This window comes from Helicoverpa zea, chromosome 11, assembly GCF_022581195.2.
Source record: "Helicoverpa zea isolate HzStark_Cry1AcR chromosome 11, ilHelZeax1.1, whole genome shotgun sequence".
Classification (NCBI taxonomy): Eukaryota; Metazoa; Arthropoda; class Insecta; order Lepidoptera; family Noctuidae; genus Helicoverpa; species Helicoverpa zea.
The window spans coordinates 6,391,659-6,419,626 of NC_061462.1; the positions used below are offsets into that span (position 1 = coordinate 6,391,659).

The 27,968-nt window shown below is 34.3% G+C and overlaps 1 protein-coding gene across 2 annotated transcripts in view; it reads left to right on the forward strand.

Annotated features, from left to right (window-relative positions):
* Nucleotides 1-27,968, forward strand: part of LOC124634391 (peroxidase-like) — a 79,437-nt gene that overhangs the window by 33,699 nt on the left and 17,770 nt on the right. For both annotated transcript variants that reach the window (XM_047169959.1, XM_047169960.1), the window contains exons 2-4: nt 22,588-22,792; nt 23,680-23,718; nt 26,557-26,747. In XM_047169959.1, coding sequence (XP_047025915.1) covers nt 22,593-22,792; nt 23,680-23,718; nt 26,557-26,747 — 430 coding nt within the window. In that variant the 5' untranslated portion in view covers nt 22,588-22,592. The remainder of the gene's footprint in view (nt 1-22,587; nt 22,793-23,679; nt 23,719-26,556; nt 26,748-27,968) is intronic.

The following is a 27,968-nucleotide window of genomic DNA, read 5'->3' on the forward strand; positions in this document are numbered from 1 at the left end:
AAACTATGTCATCGGACAGAATTTAAGCCAGATTGACTTTCGAAACTATGCTGAATTTACGAAGTCATAATCGTTTATTCCCATTAGATTTTTGATAAAATTGGTTTATTTGTCTCACGTCAAATGAGTTCGGATAGCTATATAGCTAAAGAACGGTTTCGGTGCTGTAAACAATATTTATTAGTTTGAATGTACTTGGCTTCTGAACAATAACATGGTAAGGTCAATCAAAGTGTATTGTGTGATAGCTATTCAAAATTTTGTTTGTCAGGCACGTGTAATAACATTGTTGCTTGCTGTTATATCATACTTGTATTCATCAAAAGGCTTTGTTATACTTGACTTCTTTAGACTTCGAGGAGTAATGTACTGTTCAGACAATTGCCGCCAAGTTTGTTTTGGTCCTGGTCTGAGGATAACAACCAAACTTATTTGGCTTTACTTCCTACATATTTGGAATTTGAGTTTTCAGAGGATTTATTCTGTTTCGGTTTAGATAGTCAGTGATGAAATTAAATACTGAAGTTTTTTTTTAACATGTGAACAATTAATTTTTCCTCACTTTTTACCTATTTCATGTGAAAGTATGAACTTTTTATTACTACATTATGCGACATCAAAGCCTGGGTTTATGTACTAAGAGTTCAGTGAGCGGAGACCTTTATTCGTCACGAGTTCACGACAATGATCAGGCACGCACTACTTGTGGGTGACACACTTATTTATGAGCTTACGATTATAAAACAATTAATTTACTGCATTTTTGCTTCCAAATATGGATCGTGCTATGTTTCTGTTACAAAATTGATTGCTAAACACTTTATATGTTGATCAGTGTGTAATGTGTTAAAGTAATGTGTTTGAGTTCGAGTCCTCAGTCTTATCTTCATAATTATTTTAATTCATTAAAGTCATGTAATATACACTTTGGAGCATAAGCTAATTTATGTTAGTATTTACTGCAAGTAATCCTTGTTTTTTTGTCTAGAGAGTAAAATGCAGGTTCATAAAATCCACTTAAGTTTGTAAATAAGGACGCCGTTGCATATTCTGAAGTCTTCATCTTAAACAATCTTTGGGGTCACAGGTCGCAGCTGAGACGAGAAAAATGCTAAGAGGTTACTTTGTTTATATACTATCAAGATTTATGATCAAAGTTTTGACAGTTTCTGATATCATTCGAAGGAATATACTGTCAAAATACTTTTTCATTCTCACTGTACTACACCTATAAAGGTACCTTTTGTTAGCTGGGTTTATTGTGAATTACTTCCTCATATTCTCAGCGGTGAGAAAATGTTTTTTTTTTTATAACGAGAGTAAAGGTGTATGGTAATATTGGACTGCGAAGGAGGTCGAATGTTTCATTTTTTATGGTTATGTTATGTCATTAACCTTGGAGTGATTTGTTCAATTGTTTTGGTTAGTTAGAAACATGGATATTAATGGCGGAACATGAATGTTACTCTAACGAGTGGTCATAGACACATAATTGTTTGTTTTGGACCACTGGATTTTGAAATGCACATTGCACACTTGATGAAGATCGGGTGTAGAATGGTTGGCGCTCATTGGTGTGGCCTACGCCCAGCAGTGAATGATAATAGGCTTATATGTTTTATTTAATTATGGACTCTTTTTGTATATATTACTAGTAAATTAAAAAAAATCCTATTTCCCCACACCTACATTAAAAATTACCTAAAGCAAAAATTCTTAAACGTAAAATTGAAACAAAAACGTTAAGTGATACTAAAAAGGTTATTATTATTTTATATGAAGAGTGTAAGACCTTTTTTGTGTTGAAACCTAAAAAAGAAAAACGGCCTCTAAATGGAGTTTTTATACTTTGTGCGACAGTAAAGAGGAGTGGTTATAACTGTAATGTTTCACTTGTTACATCAACGTAACTGATTTTGTCGCACCTCTGACTTTCTGATAAATATTAGGTGTAGCTTTGTTCCAATGGTAAGTGTACCTATAATATTAGTTACAGTTAAGAGATATCAATATAGATTATTATAATGTACTAACGTACCTATATTTATATACTTACTATTTTATACCATATGTAGTTATAAAATGAAAGGATTATAGTACACATATGTGTTCATGACACATATGTGTACGTATTTATGGAAATACACTTTCCGGGTTTCACTAGCCAGCGCAAAGTCATCACTAATGTTATTTTTCTCAACCATACTCCGATACACATCTACTATTACGTGCACCTCCTTACTTTTTCATCAGTCACAATCATAATTAAGCCTAAATTGATATTCTAACTATGTAAATATTTAAATCAGCTCAATGAACCCACAGTACGAAATATCCTAATTAATAAAGTGCATTGGCTTGTCATGAGTTGTGTAAATTGTGTTAATGAACACACTGTATACTGGGAAATTAATTAGTTGAAAGCTTTTAATCTGTTATAATTATTTTAATGATTGACTCTTAATTTAATTTTGTAATTATTTTTATGCAATACCTCTTATTGCTATGATACTGATGAGGTAATTTTAAGTCGATACCGAATTACAGTTTAAGCCAGAAAAAAGTGGACGGATTTAAGCATGCATGACGGATTAATGCATGTTTATTTGATTTATAGATAACATAATGTAGATGAGGATTGAAGTTACTACTAAGAACGATAAAATATTTTTTTTATGAACCCTTTCTTCTTTAATTTGTCTCTTATCATGTTAACTAGATAATTCCATCACCGTTGATATTTCAAATATTAATATTAAGTATTAGAAAACGCGTTATGTTTGAATGTGCAATAGTTATGTTATACTTACGTTAAATAGCTTCATGTGCCTGTAGGGCTAGTTACACTGCATTGCTAATAAATGTACCATAGTACAAGCCTGATTATTGTACAGATCTTGCATAATAATCGGACCAATCACGAAGTACAGGTAACGATGAAAGTGTACACACAATTATGCCAAAACAATTTTTAGCTTTTTATAATCTGACTAGCTTCCGCCAGCGGCTTCGCCCGCGTAGAGTTCGATTATATCGCGTTTCCAAGAGAATTCTTCAAAGTCCGGGATAAAAACTATCGTATGTTCTTTCTCAAGGTCAACACTATCTCTGTACCAAGTTTTATTAAAATCGGTTCAGTGGTTCAGACGTGAGAGCGTAGCAGACAGACAGACAGTTACTTGCGCATTTATAATATTAGTAGGGATAGTATACAAAACATAACGAAAACAGCTTACCATTAACTATGAATGAAACGCCATTTCATAATATTGTTATTGTTATAATTTTAATTTCATTAATCATTTCCCTTTCAGGGTTCTGCTTGCGTCATTTCAGTACTATGTGACAATGACTAATTTATTTAGGGACGGTGTTTTGTAGGGTGTTAGTATTTTTGACGATAAGTGTACGTAATTTACTCAATAGATCAGTTAGAGAGTGAATGTAAGTTAGAATTAGCATACCGATATACAAGGAAATGCTATTGCAAAAAGTGAATAATGGAAGGTAAATTATTTTTTATGACATAATTATATTATGTACCTCCTGTTGCGGTTTAGTTAATGCCAATATAATTTCGGAGTAGAAGGTTCTGGCTTCAAGTCTCGATTCTGGAAATTATTGGTTACCATTTCTAGCTGGTAATGAGTAGTTAGGCCGAGTCTCTCCTTTTAACTGTCGGTATAGGTACATAGCAGAGCATAGGAGGTTAGCTGAGCATTTAAGAAGTAACACTTCTCTTACTATTTTACAAACTTACTAAAAGTTTCACAAATGGTATCAACGTTTTGTTTCGTAGGTATCTTCGTGCACGCTAGTACGCGATTGAACCCAGTTCATTCAAAACAGATGAACTGATGACCTGCAAAGGGCAGCCAGACAGAATGTGGAAAGCGAGTCTACTTAATGCAGTTCACAGCTGGATCCTAAAGCCTTGCTAAGTCGAAGATTACGCTAACTTTCAATTAAGATTACATTTGAATGCTTGAATAAGAACGAGATTTACTGATACATTAGTTTATTATTTATGTAAAAGATTACAAAATCATATAGAGATTTTTTTTTGTGATACGATATAAACAAATGTGTAAGTAATTATAATTTATCTACAACACTTCTTGGCATTCGAGTACCATAAACGTTTCAAATCTCAAAAGATGGGAAAATGTCAAATACCGCTATTACTCATTAGAATACGCACGTGTAAAAGGGAGCTGTCCCCACCATAAACACTCTTCATAATACGAATATAAAAAAAGATAACTGGCATTTATTCAACTTTGGTGCCGTTTTCAGAGATATGTTTTTGAGTGTTTTTTTTCGGTGTATGTAAAATATTGTGGGTTGGTACATAGTCACGCCCCTATTTTAAAATGTTGTACCAAAAATATTTTAAAAGAGCTTACACAACGTCCGGGTTAGAGGGTGTTGTATAAATTACGGCTACATTTTCCGCGCCATTTACCCTGAATTAAGACCCTATCGTTTCTTTGAACTTGAAATATTTTCTTCCGGATGACAATTTATCACTGCGTTTTTTATGAACGTATTCTATTTATCTAAGCATCTATATAATTCTGTGTGAAAACTGAAAAAATGTCTTCTATTTAATTTTACTGCTAGCTGTAAGGAATACATATTAGACTTGATATGCCTATCGTCATCTTCTACCGAAACCTAAAGAAATATATAAGTAGGTAAGAAATTTTCAGTTAAAATTACATTATGGAACGCTTCTTGCATTTTAATGACTTTAATAAGCAATTGTTGTTTTCGTACAATTTAATTTGAACAACTCATTGAACATTACAACTTCTTTTGGCCCGAGTGCAACTTTTATTAAAGTAACAATTTAAGATTTCCACAACGAGAATTTGACTGTCTAAAACTGAGTTTATTGTTTCAATTAGTTTCTAGAAAAAGTAAGTTTAATTCCAAATGTCTTCATTTAGATCATTAATCCATTTTTTGTGGATATAATGATGGTGAATAATTATTCAAGCGTTGGATCACTGACAATCAATCTTGTCATTGTTATCTCTGTTTTTATTGACTTACTTTTTATTTAAATTATATTTTATACATCATTTTATTGACGATTCAGATTAACAAAACCAATGATCGCCTTCAATGAGCCTTGAACTCAATAGCTTAAAAACATTAAAACTATTGTAACGTTACAACCTTCAAATCAAAAACATAAAAGTAAATAATTGTTCTAATTAATTAACTAGCTATGGTAGATAAAAAGTACATGAAATATTATGTTTTTACTAATTAACCACCAAATATTCAGAACTACAAACGGTTGTGATAACATGTAATGTTCTAGTAGTTTCATATAAGCCTGCACCTGCACATAAGGTTATTCAATCATTTTGACCTTTCTTGAACTGTGGGAAATATCGCTATGGCATATTGACTTTAAAAGGCATGTAAGTGTAGTTGAGCGAAACTAGATTACGTTTAAAGGGATTGCTTTCTATGAGATCATATTTTTATTTGTACAATTCAATTCATTTATTTGTGAATATACATTTGTAGGTTACGTTACGTGTACCTATATTTTCATTACGTATCCTGCTTCCTTGCTTGGACTTTATCTTTATTGAATATTCATGTTGCAATGTGATTTTATGCGATTTGAGCCAATCCGCGTAGTCAGTAGATTTTATAGTTTCTTTTATACGTTATTTGTGGAGAGTTTCGGGTGCCATATGTTGCTAAGACGCGAATTTATTAATCCACTAGCTGTTGCCCGCAACTTCGTCTGCGTGGGCAATATAGAATAGTCAAAATACTACTTATCCCGTAGGTGCATTCTTTCACGTGACAGTATAATTAGGATTAGCACTTAGCAGTCGCATAGATTCATTGATCAAGGTTGTGTTGTGGATGTGACCATTTATCTAAACAAAAGAAGTAAAGTTTGTGACGTTGTGAATATCTCTGGATCTAGTCAGCCAATTTGGAAAATTATTACGTATGGTGCGTAAGTAATTTTCACAGGAAACGGCTAATCTATGTCTACATGCTTTGAGTCTGACAAAGCTGTCATTTGTACATTTTCTGCAGCTGCTGCGACTAATCAGAAGCCAGAAAGTCTGTCAGTCTTACCATGGATATCGTCTTGTGTAGTTGACTGGATTGAAGATAGGTAGATAGGTAGTCGCTCCAAGCAAAATATTGGTACTCAAACAGATTCGGTGACTGGAAGCCAACACCAACATAGTTGGGGAATAGCTGGATGGATGATAAAATGAGTCATCATCATCAGCAGGCGCATAGGGTAGGATAGTTTCACTACTGGGGAGAAACACTTGTATGACGGGGATTTTCTGTGCACTTACTCACTATGGTAAGGCTGACCCCACATTAGGCGAGCGTGATCCTCGGGCGTGTGAGTAGCGCGGGCGTCGCGAGCGCGCTGCGTGAACGTCGCGTTTTGCTGCCCTGCGGCATGTGTGAAGAGTGCAAGCGATGCGCTCGCGGCGCTCGAGTTGCGTTCTTACCCCTTCGCCCGCTATCCCCGCCGCCCGCTAAACGCCTTAGCAGTTAAACGTTAAGGAGAGCGGCGCGTGCGCGCCGCGAGCGCGCTGCAAATGCCGCAGGGCAGCAAAACGCGACGCTCACGCAACGCGCTCGCGACGCACGCGCGGCGCCCGCGCTACTCACACGCCCGAGGATCGCGCACGCCTAATGTGGTGGCCTAAGCCGGGACTCCACCGAAATGTTTGCATTAGTTCATCATCATCATCATCATCATCATCAGCCTATCGCAGTCCACTGCTGGACATAGGCCTCTCCAAGTGCACGCCACTGAGATCGATTTAGTTCATTATAGCATTAGTTCACGAATAGGCAAAATGTACGTATCTGTGCGAGTCCACTTCATGTGTTCGTACTTGAAACCTGCAGTTTTGCCAAGATTTTCAAAATGTACGCTCGCAATTTGCCATTTCTTGGTGGAGCCAGCAAATCAAAAGAAACATAAGTGTTGTATACTGTGCGTCACTACCGCACACCGGGAAAATTTCGCTATTGCGGAGGACGTTTATATACCATATTTTGTGTCACACGTAAACAGGACGACAGTAAGTATCCACCGAAACACTTTCAAAGATCTGATGAACAAACAAATCAGACCTGACTTGGTCACCTGGGGCCAATCAGAGCTCTATGAAGCGATCATACGCTTTGGCTCCTACTGTTATTGTGGTTTCTGAAAATTTAATCACCTCATTCAACGATGAATGTAATTCTGATGGTACTATTAAGAACACTTGCTTAGCGCAGAAGCTGACGTTAGCAGGTCAACTCTTTTGACTTCTCGAATAGTTATAATACCATTGGTTTTTGTGCAATGCACACCTGCAATGCATTCTGGATTAGGATAGGATATAGGTGGATAGGATTTGCAACAGAGAACAATTCTGTCTTTGTGATTAAATGACATCAAACGTAGTTTTATATAAAAGGTGTTTTTTTAGACTTGGCTCGGGCCTTACTGAGACTGTTCGTAATCGTGAACAGTGTATTTGCGATCAGAAGTTGAAAGTAAACATGTCTCTGGTATGCGGCGCGTAATTTGTACGTTTTCAGACGCATAAAGCATTTTACGTGTGTATGGTATTAAATCGAGAAAGCTCCCATTTCTTATCTGCACTTTGTATCTGGGCTTGTTTTTAAAGCTACAGAATCCTTCATTACCTACCTCACGCTTAGAAGCGCTTGCGAGAGATAGATCCTCATTTCTTCTAGGATTAAGTTTACATATTTTGCATCAGAAAAAATAATTAAGGTCTACATAATACTACTCACCCAAAGTAATTTGTTTTAAGGCCACCAAATTAGTGGAAGATAAGCTAAACTATGTTTATGAAAAAATCCTGATATGAACTCCATCTGTAACTTTAAATGATAATTAATTGTTCCACTAAAGTCATCATTTTTGACATAATGTTCAAAAAATAATTTAGATGGCACCGTTTTAAATTTGGCCGAGAACTATTAATTTTCCTTTCATCAAGGTAATCATTATAGTTGAATTTTGATGTGGCACGGCAAACTGACAAACACTATTGAAATGTCTATCGAAAAATTAGACTTCGTGTTAAAATATGGTGAATTAGGCGATTATCACACTGCCCCGCATGATGCAGCGTAGTGCGTGGATGCGTTTTTTTTTCGTTGTATGGAAATATCTCCGTTTGTATGGAAAACACGCATAGTCCAACACACTGAAAATGCATCCACGCGCGTTCATGCGGATCACGCACATACATGCGGAGAAACACGCACCCCCGCGCGTAGGTGCGGGGCGAGACGCAAGGTATGACACACTGAATCCCGCAATGCCGCGCGTGATTTTGAATGGGCGTGACGTGTATATTTGAAAATGGAACTCGCTGTGCGTGAATTTACAAAACGCACCTACGCGCGTGAATGCGTGAAAAACCCGCACGATGATGCAGATCTGCACTCCCGCAGGAACGCGCGTAGGTGCGTCGACACGCAAGATGCAGCGTGATGCGGGGCAGTGTGAAGAGCACCTTACGGAAAATACACAACTCCATCTGTTGAAATAATAATCCTCTATAAAAAATGTATGGTTATATTGTCATTTACCACCTCGCTCCTTTGACAAATTGATGATGTATTTTATTTACCACAGATGGAGCTACTTTAACCTTGGCTAAACAAAATTTTCATATTTTTTTTTCTTCCGCTGTTACTTATAAAGGTGTGATTTTCTGTGTAAAGATTAATAATAGGCCGATCAACTAATATAAGTACAACATTCAAATGTACAGTTTTGACAAATAGATTGCGTGTCGTAATATTTTACATCTTGAATTCACAAAATTAATCATATCTTTTGATAGAGTGAATCGATTTCGATGAAACAAAAACTAAGTAATACCCCAAGTTACGTAGAGTTTTTGTATATAAGCATTGTCTGCATTTAATTCGTAGATTTTACGTGAATCGCGAACAAACAAACAGATAAACAGACAAACAGACAAACAGACAAACAGACAAACAGACAAACAGACAAACAGACAAAAATGACAAAAATGATGGAAATGGGTTCTGTTAGTTATCCTTTAACATGCTGGCTATTTTTTTTGTCAATTTCTTCAATGTACAAAAATTACTTTTCTACAGATTTATTATATGTATAGATATAGATTAATTTCAGGCGTAGGCAATATGGGCCTTGATTTTATTATCACATGCAATACTATTATCGAGAAGAAGAAAGAGCGAGAAGGAAAATCAGAGAAAAATGCATGATTAGGCACATTTTTAAAAGTGACCTTTTCAAGATTGAATTCAAATCAGTAGCATTGTAAATGAATAGTCTTCTACTCCATTAGAAATAGGATCAAATACTTTGCCAAGCTCTGATAATACTTGAGAGTATTATAGCTTTGATATTGAATGTTAAAGTGCTTTTATACGACGTCTTACATGAGCCTCCGTCGTTAATCTCTCACACTTCCTTACGGATGTATGTTTCAATGGCTCTTAGTAATGGAAGTCTTTGGGTTTCAAGTTATGGTGAAGGTCAGGCGAGCTGTAGTTATTATATCAACTTAGTGGTTGACCAGGGGCGTATCCGCAGTAACGCTTAGGTAGGTTCCGTTACATATTTAGCTATCACTTAGGTGATGATGAAAGCAGCAATACCTGTCATTTATGGATCTCCTTATATCATTATCACTTCGGTGATTAAGAAACCAGTTGTGGCGATAGTCGAATCTCTAATACCTAATATAGTTTTTATCTAGTAAATCTATACATTCAGTACCTTATTTATCACATGAAAATAAACTGAAGTTTTTTATTTGAAATATTTGTAATATATCTGAGTGTTTTCTCTTAGGTCGATTTTAATTAACTTAATTAAATCATACAATGCAAATGACCTACACTTATTAGTTAGTTATTATACAGAATCATATTAACCCTCAAGCGAATTCTAGAACATTAACCCCTAGAATGAGATACAGTACACCCACCATTTCTACCTTAACGTTGATATTAAATAATATCTATTACTAAATGTAACGCAAGAGTTATTCAAGCCAGTTTTATACCTAGAAATAGTCCAGTGCAAAGGAATAAGTACCTTATCACCAGGTGTCAAAGTCTAGCTTGATTTGGCTAAAATAATTTTATTAACTATAACTAAGTCCAGTAATGAAAAGTTTTTTTTTATTATTATAAGTACATACATTATTGTCGTTTCCATATTTAGTTTCATAACAGCTTGTGTAACTGTAAGCAAACTAAGAATATTGCAATAATAAAAAACTGAAAGTGCATAACATCCAATTATCTGGTTTAAGAAAACAATCTTGCAATATCACACAAATACATTATGATGGTTATAACAAGCACAAAAAGAAAGCAAACAAGCAATCAATTCCATCACTTAGTAGTGAGATTACTTAATACTTACCAATTTAGAAGTCTGAACTTCTTTGTAAGACTGTTCCTCAGAACATCTTCCAAAAACAAACGACGATCTACTAAATGCAGGTTTAATTTTGGTAAATATTTGGTCGGCTGTGCGTTATCTAAGTATAAGTAACAAGCACATCAGAAAAAAAAACTTAACAATATATCGAGATTATTGAACAATACTTTTGAAGACGGTACTCGTTTTAAACCAGTATCTCAGAACGTCTCCCAAAAAACAAATGATTTAATAAACGTAGGTTTAATGTTGAAAGTTTTTGGTCAGCTGTGCGGGTCTTTAGCAATCCGGACTTGTCACACACCGAAACAGCTTGCAACATTAGTTTCACCAAGATTAAGATCTACGACCGTGTTCCCTTTCGAAGGGAATTACGTACCTATGCAAAATTATTGCCGTTACATTTTCACGATTTCGGCGACTGGCGACCGGCTATTTCGGGGATATTACCTATACGGGAATGGTGTTAAAATGTTAATGTTGTCGGAAATAAACTCAGTTAGGTATTTATCGAAGTTACGTATTTGAAAAGATCTTTAAATGTTAAATAGCCCATTTATCGAGGAAGCCCAAGGGACGCGCCTGGAACCGCTGTCGGAAGTGAGTAGGTAATAATAAATAATGTTTCTATTAGACAAGAGTGACTATTAATAATGGGGTATTTGTTTTAGGATATTGTTGGTCAGTGTCGGGTTCGTCCTTCAAAATATGTAATACTCTGCTATTTAATTAATAAATGACATGTTTAATGAATGGCTGGTTTAATAAATGACAGTGTGGGAGTGCAAATAAGGCATGTTGCTAGGGATGTCTGAGACGAAGAAAGCCTCTTGTCACTGAAATACTAAACCATCGTGAAAAGGTTAATGTTCATACAAATTATACCTCATGTTGGGATACGTTACTTAATATATTATGAGAAAATGTGAGGCTTGAAATATAAAACCTCGATAATAGAAGCTATTTTTGTTTGTAGGTAACTGGGCCTAAATAATTATGTTCATGTGACAAAATACTTTCATTAATGTGCGTGAATTTGTTTATAAGTATTGCGACATATACAGAAGGTTACGTGCTTTTGTGATAATTGCATTACGAAGTTATTTTGTGTGAAAATCGAAGTACAGATTGCGAACAGTAGGTCCGTGGGAAGCTGAGAATGCGCGCTCAATGACAATTTGAATGGACATAAAGCGACGTTCACGTTGTGGAAAATGAAACGCTCTGCAGTTAACGTAATAAACCCATTGACTTGTCAATTAATGGGAGAAATTTATGACACATTGTTGAGGGAAGCGAGTGTAATAATGTGAAGAAAACGTGTGTTATTTAAATTGAAGAGTAAAACACATAGAACAGACCAATTCAGGTATGTATTGTTGTATTAAGAAAGTAGGTAGGTAAATACTTTGCAATAGATCTTTTTCATAACCCCGTCTTTAAGATGCTTATAAAATACATATACTTAAGTACGTAAGAACGACTTCGTGTCGCGCAATCCTTTATATTATTATTTAAAATAAATAAATGAAACGAGTTAGTCGTAATCTGTTAATAAACCTGACTGGTATTGAATAGCTTTCGGAAGCGGCCTACTTGTTTGTTAATAGTATATAGAACTGATTAATGTAGCTTAAAAATTTCATAAGAGCTGAGGTGGCTTTATGAAATTCTGTTAGTTATGTATTTTGTGTAAATAGTTGTTTATTCGTATGATACTACTAAGCTGAAGATTTTAGAGCAATCAAATACATAGTTTGTAAAGCACTTACGTTAACAATGGCACCTATTTCCACTACCATTCGAAGAGCGAGTTTATGACCATCTTCAGGCACATAGGTATATAAATCGAAATCAGATTAGCCGTTTCCACCTTGAAAGAGTAACAAGCAAACTTACTCTCACTAGTTAAGATTGGGATTGGACATTTGTAAAAAAACTAATGACTCTCTTGAGTACCTTTTTCTTAAAGCTGATTCTCAATTTAGACACCGGGTGTTAGTGGCAGAAATATATAGATAAGATATTACTTGTCCGGGCCAGCTCTTTCACAACTTAAAGAGCTTTTCTGTTACAAAAGTAAGTTCAATCTTTTCAGTAAAAAGATTATTGACTCAATAGAAAAAAATCTATTAATGAAAATATAAGTAAATAAATGTTCTCATGTCTTGATTTATGTAGACAAGTTGTCATATAACTTATGTTTATTAACTAGTTTATCAGTAACTATGTTAATCACACATGCCATGCATATGATATCATGTAAAGGGTAATGAACTCCATTCAGATACATTTAAGGGAGCACACTGCGAACTTTTAGTCGGCCGATATTTTGCTTGGGCTCATATATCAGGGGCGCGATTCTACTAATTTTACTTAAGGGACATACGATTCACATCCGACTGAGATGCGATCACGACTCAATTACGATTGAAGCGTTTGAGGCATTCCGCTATTTTTTCTTTTAAATAAACGTTTTTATGCGATTCAGTAATGAATCATATTGTCTGCAAATTATTTACGCTTGCAATATGATTGTAGAGCAAACTACCGTAGGTATAGATAGACCAAATGGGAGACCAATCGCAAACCAATCGAATGTCATTGAAATACTATTGGTCTTATATTAGTAAGGTTAAAGCTGCTATTGCCATTCAATTTCTATTCAATGTTTACATGATTAACTTAGCAGAATCTTGCCCCAGTACGATTGTGGATGGTAATCCATCTCCATACGATGAACGCGGGTCGACTGTCGGCCGACTGTTTAGTTTCCAGTGTGCGGGTACTCTTATTTGTTTGTGTTTTGTAAAGGTGTTCCAATAGATCTTAATAATGTCAACGAGGTGACTCATGATAACTTTCATGTGCTTTAAAGTTGATATATTTATGATTATCGAGAAAAGCTCACAAAAACCTAAGTATTCATTTATTGTGATTTTTATTTGCATACTTATGAAGTTCGTTTTAAAAATAAGATCTTTTTAGGGTTTTATTTTCTACACAACATGTTATGAGGATGTTTTTGATAAACAAACCTTAATATTTCACAAGAAGGTATGGCATACCTACTCTTTTATTTCTAAAATCGTCACATAATGAATAAAATAAATAACTTACAATCGCGTCTCCAATGTTTGTTGGGAAAATTTAGATATCAAAAGCACTTTAAATATAAAACTGTAAACACTTTTTAGTTTTGAATCTTCGGACCACCATTATCTACCATTACGACAAACCTAGTGTTCCTCAAGTATCGATATTATTGTTGTTTCCTAGTACTTACCTAGTGTTGTGAACAGCACCGATTGCGCACAAAACGAGCTTCCGATATCTCAACGAGGTCATTGAGCGAGAATATCGAGCAATGTTCGTTTGTTGTACAACACTCAAAAGGATAACGACCAAACGATTCCGGTAATCGGACGGTAATCAGTAGTACCTAATTAAATCGCAGTGATTACCTACTGTTGGAATCTTAACCAACATAGTTAGAATGTTCGGAACACATACTGCTCATGTTAAACATATTTGTGCATTACACTCGCGAGAAATGTATGCGGGTCAGTTACGAAATTGGTAATTTCTACGAAATTAAGTTTTTAAATTAATGAAGTAAAATGTCTTAACGAAATCAGGTCCTTTATGGACTGTTTGTAACTACATTGTACCTACATTGTGCTTGTAAATGGTGTAGGTGTTTAGTACAACTATTACTGAATAAAATAGTTGAAACCGTAAATCATTATCAAATTGACATTCGAATTACTATAACAATGCACCAATGTATCAATTTGGAGTTCCTTAACATTGTTCTATTAACAAATTCCTCGTGCTTAATGTCACAATATGGGCACAATAGCGTATTTTATAGAATTCCAAACTATATTTGTATCTGCGCAAACAGCAGTAATTGTACTGTGACACAACTTCAAGGTTGCTCCACATAGTTTCATGCCCTACTGACTTATGGACTACGTAGACAGACGTGTAAAAAGCTGCGTTTGGAACACTCATCTCTAACTATAGGTACACATGATATCAGAAAAAAATACACCAATTTTTTTGTCATTATATTGAAATAAGTGTCGCTGTATAATTACTACTTTCATTTATGTAAGAACCAGTAATTTAATACGCATTTGAAATAAGTATTTATTTTATAATTTACGGTTCATACACCTTTATTGATATTTTCTATTGGATGTCCTTTATGCCTTCTACTATGTTAATTACCTCTTAGGCAGTTGACATCAATATGACTCTAGATATTATTTGTATGCGTGTCATTTAACATTCTAATTCAGAATATTGAAATACACTCAATCTTCATACCAAATCACTAAACAGAATCTTGATTACCATTTTGAAAAATAAAACTTCAATTTCATTGACACTGAATTTTGAGCACCCCAATGTATACTAATATAATATCGGGTGTGTCGTTCATAATCACATTAAATGAAATGCGTTAATATACTGGTTAATATATGTCGATTAAAACAAAGAAAAAAGAAAAATACGTAAAAATAAAAAAAAATGCATTTTTCAAACAAAGTAAATAGAATAAAAATGCGCGAAAATTAGAACACCATATAGAAGTCAGTCATTACAAACAGCTGAAATTCTCCCTTGAAAACTGACAGCTGTCAACTGATCAAAACATACGATACTCCTAACTTTATCTCTGCTTTACACATGATGTTGTAAATTATAAAAACGAAAAATGACTCCTGTGGTCAAACCACTGAATGGATTAGGTTATTTTTTTTACAATTCGCTATAGAATATCATGAAGTATATGCGATATGATTTAATGTGATTATGAACGACACATCCGATATAGCGGGAATATTTTTTTGTTTGTTTGTTTGTAGGGTACACAACGGCTCCCCAACCACAGAACCAAATTTGAAAAAATCTGTCACTATTTTAAAGTTACTATATTTTGTCAAGGTACGAGGCAAAAGTTTCCCCGGAATGCGAGTGAAACTGCGAGAAAACGGCTAGTAATAAAATATAAAATAACGTTCAGTCATCGTTTAACTTATCGATTGGTATCAAATAACTAGTAACACCATCGCTTGATCGTACAGAAGTATGTGCGAAGTGACAATGCTCTACGGATATTATGAAAAATTGGGCCTGACGAGGGTCGAGTAAGCAACGAGTACAATGGGCCGAGTTAACGGGAAGTGATGGTGTAAAAGGGCTCCTGTGAACAATGGAGAATGCCTAAAAGGAAAATATTATAGCCGGCCTCTTCATATATGTGCGTGACAACCATGCGATATTATCACCGTTGATGCCCCCGTCTCAAAGATTATTGAGATTGATATAAGCCTGTTAGTTGGATTCCTGATGTCAATTCCTTGGAAACGACCATTAGTATCACTTAGGTACAAAGTCTGGAGACCTAAAACATAATATGACATTTTTGGTCTTTCGTTTTTTGTCCGTTTGAAGAGTTTGAAGTGGAAACCGTTTCCGAAAATACCTACAGCAACATGTTAAGTTTGGAGTTGTATTTTGTAGGTCGGTGGCCATATTTATGCTCACAAGAAATATCGGTGATCGTTCAAAGCAATCCTGAATGTACTGTTTTCTATTTCCTGGCCCTTCCCTTGTTTCTAAGTTTTGAATGCCTTTCAAGGAAGTTGCAAAAGTAGTTTTCTTTTGACGTCGCGAGCTCAGTAAAAGTTCTCTACGATGAATAAAAATACTAAAAATGGGGCTCTTACATAAAATGCATTATTCATAGTTGGTCGGAGATACAAGGCAACACAAATTGCGCTTGACGTAATTTTCTTTAGCCTTTGTCCCGACATTTTGTCATAACGCTTATTCTTTAATTAATTAGTTTTGTTTTATAACCGGTTCACTTTCAAGTTTTCCATTTATCATGTAGTTGTTTGTTTGCTTTTACAGCTTTTTGAAAGTCCTACTTTCAAGGTCAACGAGTTACAAAATCTTTACCTGTACAAAATGATATGATGACATTAATGTAGGGTCAGTTAATTATCTCGGTGGAAGCTGACTAAATATGTGTATAAAAAGACTGTCACCAAAGTTAAATTGTTGGCAATCCCCCACACCTGGCTCCTAGATTGGTGAAACTTGTTAGCTTCGAGATATTTCGTACTTATTGTTTTACGAAATTCCCGCACAAACTCCATATTCAGCATTGAGGCGTAATATTTCGAAGGACGAAGTAATTTCAATTTTATGGTGGCACGTTGGAAGTCGTTAATTTTTCCAGCGAAAAATGTTCGGTGAAAAATATATAGATGGAGTATGAAAAATAGGTTAGAGTAAAGGATGATGTTGACACATTTTTTCCAGGTTTTGAATACTGGTTTTAAAATGTAAAAATATTTTTGCAATAGGTAATAAAAGAACTGTAGAATACCCAAATAATAAACTATGATATCTAACCACGAAATTCCGAAAGAGGTTTATAATTCCATAAATGAATCTATTAATACACAAAAAAATTATTCTAACCCTGAAAAAGCGATTACGATGCTTTATAGCTACTGTTAGATAAGTCAAAATCTTGTCATCAACATTTTTGGTTCAGAAAAAGAGCATAAAAACCTTTTTAGTCGACTATAAAAACGGAGTCTCAACATTAAAGTTATAAATGAACCGATTGTCAACGTAAAAGACCCACATAGTTGATATTGGTACTTTAGATTTTACGCATTGCGGTCTAAAAATTATATCTGGCTCTAATTGAAAACTATGTGGAGGTACTAGGTGCAAGCCGTACTTATTGTTAATTGGCAAATGGACAATTCTTATACTGTAAGTACATAACAGTTTTTTTTATGAAGAGACGTGCGCAGCAAGTACTGGCGTTTACCTGTAGGTATAGAAAACTTTTTTGTCCGAAACGACGACTCAGAATTGACATTTTATTTTATGTTGAGAAATGGATGAAAATATATAGTCTAGTCAAGCGATATGGTGTGATTACGTACACTTAGGTAAAGTCATTTGATGAAATTTTGGTCTCAATGTTTCAGTTTCAAATGCATATGACACAAAAGTTAATAAAAAGTAATTTCCCTACCTAAACTTCACAATGTATCGACGCCAAACAGCTATATTTAGGTACATATTTACAATTCGTGATTGAAGGGTAAAAATAGCCCAAAATGTTTGCATTTTACAGCATCCTCAATGTTATTGGAAGAAATAGATCTTCGTCTGAGAAAAGGAACTTCCGATATTAGACGTGAAAGCTGAGATTCTGAAGCAATATATTTTGTATCCCTTTAGACTCACTGGCAGCTCAATGTAAAACTGAAAAGATACATTTATTTTGCAGAGGATAGGTACTGTGCTAAGAAATATTGTAGTAGTATTATTTCCTATTTATTTATTGATAGGCCTGTTTTCTTAAGTTTTAAAACATTTCTTGTTTATTTTCGTGTTCAATTTTCTTAAAGACTTCTACAAACAAACGTCTGCTTTGACAAACTTTTTTTGCAGTAAACCAGAAATCTTTAGTGTAAATGTAACATTTATAAGCTTTGTATACCTAATGAATCGTATATCTTATAATTAATTGTTCCGACTCAGACGCACATGACTGGAATAATTACACATTCCTTGTTACTAAACAGAAATGTGAAGGGCGGACACATCCATAACCCGGTTGAAGGTTGTTGAAAACCCATCATACATTATGTTAGTGATTGAAGTATCCAACTTAAGAGGCTATTAAGCACGTCGCTAGTGGGTTTACATCGTTTTATTATGGGCGTAAACAGTTTAAGGAAAGCTGCCTTGTTTTCAGGAAATGCCTGAAAGATTGACGCGAGATGCCGGTTTATTGAATTAGCATAAATCAGTTCGGGGGTTACGGAATGGTAGACTAAATGAGTTATGATACGATTTTATTATACTTTTAAAAATTGTTCAAGGGAAAATTTAAAATGCCAATTCTAATGAAAATCAAAGTAATAAAACTTTAAAAGTTTTCAAAAAAGTTTCCGAACTGGCGCAATTCTTTGTGAATAGTGGAACGCAGATTAAAAAAGTTACGAGCATAGAATTTAAAACAGTCAGTTTAGTGTTTCCAAATGTGTTCGGAAATCAATAGAGCTCTTAAAAATGAGCTTCATATATGAGAATGAAGCCTTACATATATAGGTACATCTGATACACCGAATTGTGTTTTTGTAAATTTTAATTATAAAACTGTCAGTAAAAGCCCCGTTTCATTTTTTAATGAGATCATTTCAATTTCCCGGAAAAGAACAATAGGTTCGTGCAACAATTTTGTTAAATGTGGATGTGCTTTTAACCTTTAGATAGGTATGTACACCAGATATACAAAATGTATTGTATAAAATGTATGTATATAACACCCTATTCACTTTTATTGGTTCTGGTTTTTCCGGACCATTTGCTATGTCATACACCTTTGTCACTAAAAGGTATTTTGTCTCCCATGGTAGCGTTCATATAAGGAAAATTGTACGCCTTCCATTTTTGCTATAAATTAATATGTTCAGAAAGGGAATATCCACCATGAATATTTTTGTCAACCCGTTTTTAGGCCATACCAGGAAAGGGCACTTATATTGTTGAGGTATTAAGCGAATAAGTTTGTTGATAATGCAGATTTTGCCAGTTACACCACAACCGCATATTTAGTCAATAATGTTGAAATTGATACGCATTCATATGCTATTTCGATTATTGTGGTGACGTCATGAACTAGCCAATGAAAATCAGGTTATTATCTATTTAGTGACTTGATTGCGGTATATGGTTGAATATTAGCAGTTGAAATTGCACCTATTGCTTCCATTATCATTGATGTGTAATTTACCTATTTGATATGCATAAATTCAGCTCATTTTATAGAAGAGGTTTCGGCAATAATCAGGCTTTCTAAACGTCCACCTTAAAAATTCCGATATAGACGTAAGCAAGCTACTTCCAATCCTTTGGAAATGGATGAAAGAGGCTATTCTTCAGTAGTGTCTGTCTAACGGCTGTCATGAAGATGATGATTACTCTTAAAATCAATCAGGCCCGCTCAAAATATTAAAGAACGCACATGATAAAAAATCTCTTAATTAAATTCATCAGGCTTTAAATTGAACACGTGCTTGCAAAATATTCGGGCCACACACAACGCGACGTAATATTGTCGTCACAGAATATTTAAACGTCACCCAGTTTATCTGATTGCCACAGTTCCACATAACGTGGTAACTAGTTCATACATGTGCATCATTAGGCCTCTAATAGACCGTTATTTGAACAAATATGGAGGTAAGACACGTACTCATTAAATTATAATGTATTAATTAACACTTATTAAATCAGTCAACACATTTGCTAATATACTATTAATGTTTCGGTTCATTCGTTAAAGCTCTCATTAATGTAAAAATATATTTATGTAACCAACGCGTTTTGGATGCGAAATGTAGATACATTTTAATGATTAAAAAACTTGTAATGAAGGGCGAAATTAAAATACGAATTCAAAAAAGATTTTGCTAAAAACTTTTTTCTCCTTTTGTTTCGTTTATTGTGGTTGACGTAAATAAATCGCAATTAAATGTATTAGAATAATGAACTATAAAAGTAATTAATGCAATTAGGTTAATATTTACAATGTAAAACTTATGATTAGAATCTGTTGCTAACAAGGCATTATTTATTAAGAATAAAGCACATTCATGCGATCAATGAGGTTAGATGCAAAACAATGTTTGATTAAATTATTATTGTAAACCATAAATAGATCTCAAGCCCTTTACTTAATGATAGCTTAGAAGTCAAAAGTAAGCTTAAAGTTCTGCTAACTATAAACTCATAAGTTTCCAAAATATGTTCAGTACCTACATCTCTATATTCAATTAATTAAAAAAAAATTCACACAACGAAAAACCCTAATATGCCGTTCATAATGACTTAACTCATGAAATATTAATGAATGCTGTGATATATACTTCATTATCGTGTCAACGGTACACGTTAACACGTTTCAGGTAATTATAAAGTATCAAATAACATCGTAATATCTAAGGTGACTATGTACCGTGAAATGTTTTATTACAAGCCTCGGTATTTATTTTCGTCACGGCACGTTTATATTAAAAGGGAAGAATTTAGTGTCGACATAAAGTCGGGAATTCGTTGATGATATGCTTCCTGTGTCTTGCATAAGAGATAAATGTCAGGACATTATATTAACTGACAACTTTATTGAAACGTACGTTGTTACTATGAAGAGTGTATTTATAGAATCTTGTATTGTCCCTGTCATTGGTACATGAGGGTTGCTTTGAACCATTTTGAAAAGAGAGTCTATGTAGTTTCTTGCCGGTTCTTCTCGATAAGATTCAAGGAGTGGGTCTCACAGAGAATAGACGGCAACTTGATGATATTACATTGATTCTGTGCCAAAAAAGCAAAGCGAACGCATGTAAGGACATAATACCTTCATTAGATAATTGAAATGCACATTCAGCTACAAGTTATCGCTATAATAGATATAGGTACCTATATACATTATTAAAACTGAGAGGCAATGATGGCACCTACACATATACCTTGTATATTTTACATTTAATTGCCTTGCGTGTTAAGTATCGGTCATTTCTCTTACTAACAACGACAGAGTCATTAACAGTCGGCTAATCTGTATATCGAGCCTTTGAATTCTGTGAATGGCAATAATAAATCAACTCCAATTACTGTAGTCTAGTATTACAATTTCGTCAGAAAATTAACCTACACATGTTTTTGTGATAATCCATTTTTTATCTACTCTTATAATTTTATTGTTAAACAAAAATACAACAAAAACAGGCTACACTATGGTTTGCAAAGAAAATACCTTAATAAAAATACAAATCGAATTAAAAATTCTGTTGAGATATTTTTTTTTTAATTTATCCGTCGTTCTTGGCGTTAGTTTATTTTCTACAAAATAAAGTGGCTGGGCTCAGGAGACAATATCCTGATAGGGACAAGCAACACGCCACGAGTTCATGCGATTGACCTCCCCAGGGTCACTTCAGGGACGCTCCAACTTACCCTTAGGGTTCCAAAACCCTGTCTTAAAATTGCCGGAGTTGTGGGCTTTGATTTGCTTTTTCTATGCTGTGGTTGAAAATTGAATGTCTTTACTTGAATTGTTTAGGAGATGTAAGCCTCAGAGAGGAAAGTAAAATATATACAAGCGCCTGATAGATATATCGTGGCAATAAGTCTCACATCGCAACGTAGCCACGCGAGAACTTATACTTGTTTACTATAACTTCGTTTCCAAAGTACATCACAATTTTATTTAGTTTTCTATTTTCTTGAAGACATCAACAGTAAACATTATTCGAGTGCACACCATTTCATACTTCAGAGCATATCATACGGATATCTATTTTTATATTGGTAGAAACAGTATAAAATACTGTTTCAGAAATCAAATAGTTCAAAGGCTATCAAGATAATGCTCCGCACAATATTTAAACCGAAAATAATTGTCCCTTCGTTAAGATATCAGCACTTCGTCCCATCTTCGGTTCCGATATTCGTAAGGGCTCTTCACATTTCAACGGTTCTTAAGCTCGCCTCATTTATGTCGAATTCGATTTGGACTAAAATAGAGGGATTAGGAAAACAAAAATCTGGATATCTTCCGGTAGAAACAAAGGAGTTTCGTAACAATTACGTGGATTGGTTTCAATGTTAAGTGTGATGTTGAACGTTTTATTATAGCTTGATGATAATAGGTAAACATTTACTTGTTTATTCGTATTGTGCTGCAATATTACTATGTAGCCACTTAGTTGATAGTCAGTAGGTTTGTGTGAGTCTTAATTATGAAAACAATAACATTGTCTAAAAAGTAATGTCATCAAACAATTTGTAGGTTATTGGAAAAGTATTGTTTATCAGAATTGTTTATTAGGCGAAATATTACCTTAAAGAAGATACACAGATATTGGATAGATTTTCCTTTACGGGTTTCCCAGAACTTTATTAGCAGCTCCGGCAGAATCAAATAATCACGTAGATGTTGTAAGAAATTAGTTAAACAATACTTACGCAATTTTCTTTATTCACAGATACAATGGCCACGACGACAATATACTTGGCGCTGGCTTTGTGTTGTGCCATAGAGGCCATTCACCTGAACTACCGAACGGGCCCTACCCAACAGCTGTTCCTGGATAATATACCACAGTTGCATCTCTCAGGACCGGGAGCCGCCTTCGCGAAAATTGCAGCTTATGGTCCCCAACCTGCCAGATTACCTGTACAGGGATTTGGGTGAGAAACAAAAGAAAATCTATGAGTTCTTCGTCATAATCGAGTTTATGAGTACAACAATTAAATGAACGTTTCTATTACAGTAAAAAAATGCTCTAATTACAAAGTAAAGGTACAACTCTTACTTTAGAAATTGTAACTAATTTAAATATGCACATTTTTGTATATCACTTTTTAGTGTTAAAGAATTTTAATGTTGGTTTTGGAACATAAATCAATGCTAAACGTGCAATGATTTAAATTATTTTCTTGTACAGTAATAATTTAAATTCCTTGTTTTGAATGTGCAAAAGGAATCCGGAGTATGACTTTATGATGTTTTTATTATAATGTGTCTTGCATTCTTGAAGTGGCACTAGTCTGAAACTGTTTGAAACTGTATCTGTTTGTATGAAACATAAAAGTGATTTTGTGAATCTCATGCTTCGTGCCTTTCTAGTAGCTTATTTCCTGTTTGCACTGCATAGTTGTGTATAATTTTCACTATTGCCTCGGACAGGTTCTTATCCGAATTCTGCACAATTCTATGTTGGCACAATAGCACAAAATGTTAATGAACTAGCTATCTCCACGAGTGGATGTAATGCGACAGATATTGGGTAACTTCTATTAGTTCCATTCGCGGAAAACCGTTGTGTGTTCATGATGACATTCTAAATGTGAATTTGAATCACATCAACTGAACATAGAGAACTGGCCATTCTGTGAAATGCAGTTTCGAAAATAGTTTTTATCCCTGCGTATTTGAAACTTTATCGTGTTCTTTTTTAAAATTTAGAATTTGATGTTTTTTTTTATACAGTTGTCGCAATGCATTTACGAGCAGTAATAGTGATTTATGTCGCATGGTTTGTGTATGTTCTAAAATGCACCGATTCTGTCAACAGCCCGTCGTCTGACCCAGCCATCTATGGAGCAGCTCTAAGGTTAATTGTTTTTCATGTGTTTGACTAACATTATTAAACTGTCTTACCATTAATTAATCTCTGTTAACAACACTAACAATTAATTATATCTAACTACACTTGGCAAGTAAGAAGTGTCAACTAAGTAATTTGTAATTCTAATATTGGTAGGTATAGTTCGGTATAGTTTTTTATTCCGTTATTAAGTAATTCAGATAATATTATATTTTAAATAACTATTTCGATTATGATTTTAGGTTGTACCTTCACCTTTTCTTAAAATAACTATCTATTATAAACATCACTTACACTCACTAAAAAATATCGATTAGTTAATATATACAGGGCGGCCCATCCATAGGCGTCCAAAAGAAAAATTTAGAAGCTCTATGCTATGGGGTATCCGAATCACCCCCATGTATGTTCAGCGATTTTTTGTACTTTAGGAGCTAGAATTATTTTTAAACAGGAGAAAAACCACTATTAAGGTCTGATTTTTATTGTCAATGATATTTATTGTCACAGGTTCTTAGCAGTTTTTAAGAATGCTTATAAACCTCTGGCACCCCATATTAATTTTTTTTAAGCCCTTAACATTTTTGGCTACTGAACTCCAACAGTAATTTGAACTTCAGATAAAATTTTATGTAAGTTCTAGAATGCTTAGCCAAACTGTTTTTTTTCAGGTGTTAGTTTCTATCATGATGATTAATTACACAAAAAAAACATCTGTAAACGTTAGGAAAAAAAAGATAAAATAGAAAAAACAATGTTGAAATGAAAATTACGGAAAAAATTAGTAATAATTCTAGCTCCTAAAGTACAAAAAATCGCTGAACATACATGGGGGTGATTCGGATACCCCATAGCATAGAGCTTCTAAAGGAGATGGCCAAAAAAACACCCAGAGTCGACAGAAACTTCATATGTACGATTGGATTCAGTATAATGTAAGGATTAAAAAAAGTATTTCATATCATCGAAAAACCATGGGGTTCTCTTTTTATAACGTTTTTTCGATCATGATTTTAGTTCACAGAAAAGTTTACTTTTACTGTTTTATGTTCATTAGAAGTTGAATGCAGACTCATGATTGGACCTTTTTGCATCGCTAAGTCATTTGTTACATTTGACAATGTCACATGGCGCGATTTTCAAAGACAATTTTTAAAAAGACGTTTTATAGCCAGTTGTGAAGGTTGCATATAACTGCGAAACCTCTCCAAGTATGTAAGGTCGGTGCTTTCGTGTTTGGAGTGGTTAAATATAATACCTTTTAATCACCAGGCAATCTCAGTAACTATGGGGATATTACTGTTGGCTAGTATATTCTTAGTGTACATAGATTTTTTTTATGTTCCTTGATGTAAATGATCTTTAAAATCAATATAAATTCAACGACCTATTTTTGTGAAAATATGATATAGCTCCTATACCCCATGGATTTCAGGCTGGAGTTTTTGGCACCATCAAAGGTCTATCATAATGAACCTATTGGTAAGCATTTCATTGCTGTCGATTCTGGGTTCTTTTACTATGAAAATTTGGCCATCTCCTTTTTCTTTTGGACGCCTATGGATGGGCCACCCTGTATATATTAACTAAGTGATATATTAGGTGCACTACTATCTTGTAGTACTAGACTTGAAAAGTCCCCTAAATCCTACACAAAAATGATTGCTAACAAGAAAATATGGTGGCCATATATTACTTGTTTTAAACCTTTTTACCTTCATACTATTTTCAAATCATGAATATTTTAAACGTACGAATGCCTCTACAGAGGGTGTGAATACCTACTTTGTATACATTTTAGCTTGAAATAAGTGAAATATCACATTATGATAAGACATTCACGTCACGGTATAAATACTTGTTTTATTTAGAATTCATTCGTGAAAAGTGGGAGAGTAAATACGACGTAATTTAATGTCGCGTAAGGTTTATATTAGGTGCGATTCACAGCTCTACTGAAATATTGAAAGTCTGAATAAAAATGGTGGTAGGGCGATGGCCTCTGATATTGGAATTTAAAGGATTTTGTTACGACGATATTTTTTGTATGTTTTTAATAGGATTAGAATTAAAGAAATAAAGTGTACTATTTTGTTATATTCTATATCAATGATTCCATCTTCTTAACAATCATGATATATATTGACGAATTATAGAAGCTGTGAAGTGTTAAGATTTAATTACTTATATCCGAATCAGAGACTAATATATTCTTTGACTTCAAATAATATTAAGTAAACGAATCGGCAGTTATAATTTAAACGATGTATAATCGGTGATGTTGCATTCATGCTTTGGGAACAGCTTTCAAGCGCTTACTGAACGTGTATTGGATATTGTTCACGCTAGAAATCAATTGAATTTCCTCACGCGACACGTGTTTCCTCTCGTAGTTAGAGTGCCAAGATTCTGAGGTTTTCAACTGAACGTAAATGAATAAACTTGGCTTTGTATTGCATTCACTTACGTCTATGAGATAAAGTCAGACGATGCATGTTTTCTTAGAAATGTGGAGGAGTATTATTCGACCACCAAGTACATAAGTTAGTTATGCATGACAAATATTTAAAGGATGTAATTATTTAATAGTATACCTAAATAAATATTAGGTACGAGTCTATGTAAATACTCTTCTTATTTAAGTATTTCTATTTCGTGAATATAAATAGTTTTCATATCAAACTTAACCACCAATTAAATAGCAATGCATGTTATTTTACAAAAGCAAATGTGAAACCGACGTTTATTTAAAAGCTATTTCAAAATTAAGTAAATAATAATGCATGCGTTATTAAATTTAGAATTTGTTTAAAGCGATTTTCTAATGTTTATTTTGTGGTACAGTTTCAGTAACCCCCCACCTCCGTTAGGAGCGGGGCAGGACCCAGCCACCCAGACCTGTGGCTTAGCACCGCCGTTCTGTACCAAGTCTCGTTATAGAGCCATTGATGGTTCCTGCAACAACCTGGAGAGACCAGCCTGGGGTATGCCGCAGACGCCGTACGGTCGATTGGCCCCTTACAATTATGCTGATGGTAAGAAATTGTGGATATTTTGTTTGACAAAAAAGGATGAATTTTGCTTAGAAAAATGGTGACACTCTTCTTTTGAAATACGATTTATTGCGATTGATGATTAAATATTGAGGACAGGGTGAAAGGTTATGAAGGTTAGTGACTAATTACTGTTATTGCAACGATTAGAAGGTTGAGTTAAAGACATTGAGTTTGTCACAAACAAATTCTATAATTCGCTGTAATCTAAATCGACTAACTTCTCGAGAAGTGGTATCAGGCCTCTGTCACTCGACGTACTTGCGCGCGATAAATGCCTACCGCTCGCTGGGTTACCGGTAGCCCCACGCGGCTCAGGGCTTTCAACAATCACACGCGCCGCGCGCAACACAATATTATTATTTTTATTTCGTGGCATGTTATGCTGTTGGTTTTTATTAGGTTTTTTAAGCTACCTAACAAACTGATGGATTATTTTGAGTTATGTTGGTTTATATGCGACTATTGTAAGATTTAGAAACATTTTATATTTATGAACTTATCTAGTAATTCTATTTTTTTTTTTAATAAATTAATACTTATCTAGTTTATGATTTTAACAACAGAGATCATTAGGTACTTATTTTACTTTAGATACCTACTTAGTTATATGAACTGTATTGTGAATTTTGTAGCTCAAAACACATCTCGAGTGTAAGTAGGTATAGTTCTGGTCCAACTTAATGACGACTCGGAACATTACGCGTGTCGCTACGCGGAAACCAATTTTAGGTATGTATCGACACTCGACGGAGTTGTACCATATGGGGTATGGCACTTGTGCTCGAAAAATAGTTTGAAACCGCCTTTGATTTTGACGAAAGCTTTACTTAAGTACTTACCTATGCTTACGTATTAGGTAATATTTAGTAATATGTACCCATACTCCATTTTAGTAGGCAATACGATAGTTAACTAAAGAAAAATATTCTTGATATTACTTTTTATTTAAAAACTCAGTTTTAAAAAAGGCTATCTTAAAATAAGCATAACTTTGTTTTCCTACATATTAATTAATTTCATATTAACATATTAATTTCATATTAATAAATTGTAAGAAGCAACCCTAAGCACGGCCACGGCACGGTTGCGGTCACTGAACTGTGCGCTATCGCATTGGAATAACAATCAAGCGCTCGAGCTTTTAAGGTTCATTTTATAACGCAGCTACGAATTTGTAGGTAGTTGGGGAACTTGTAGGTG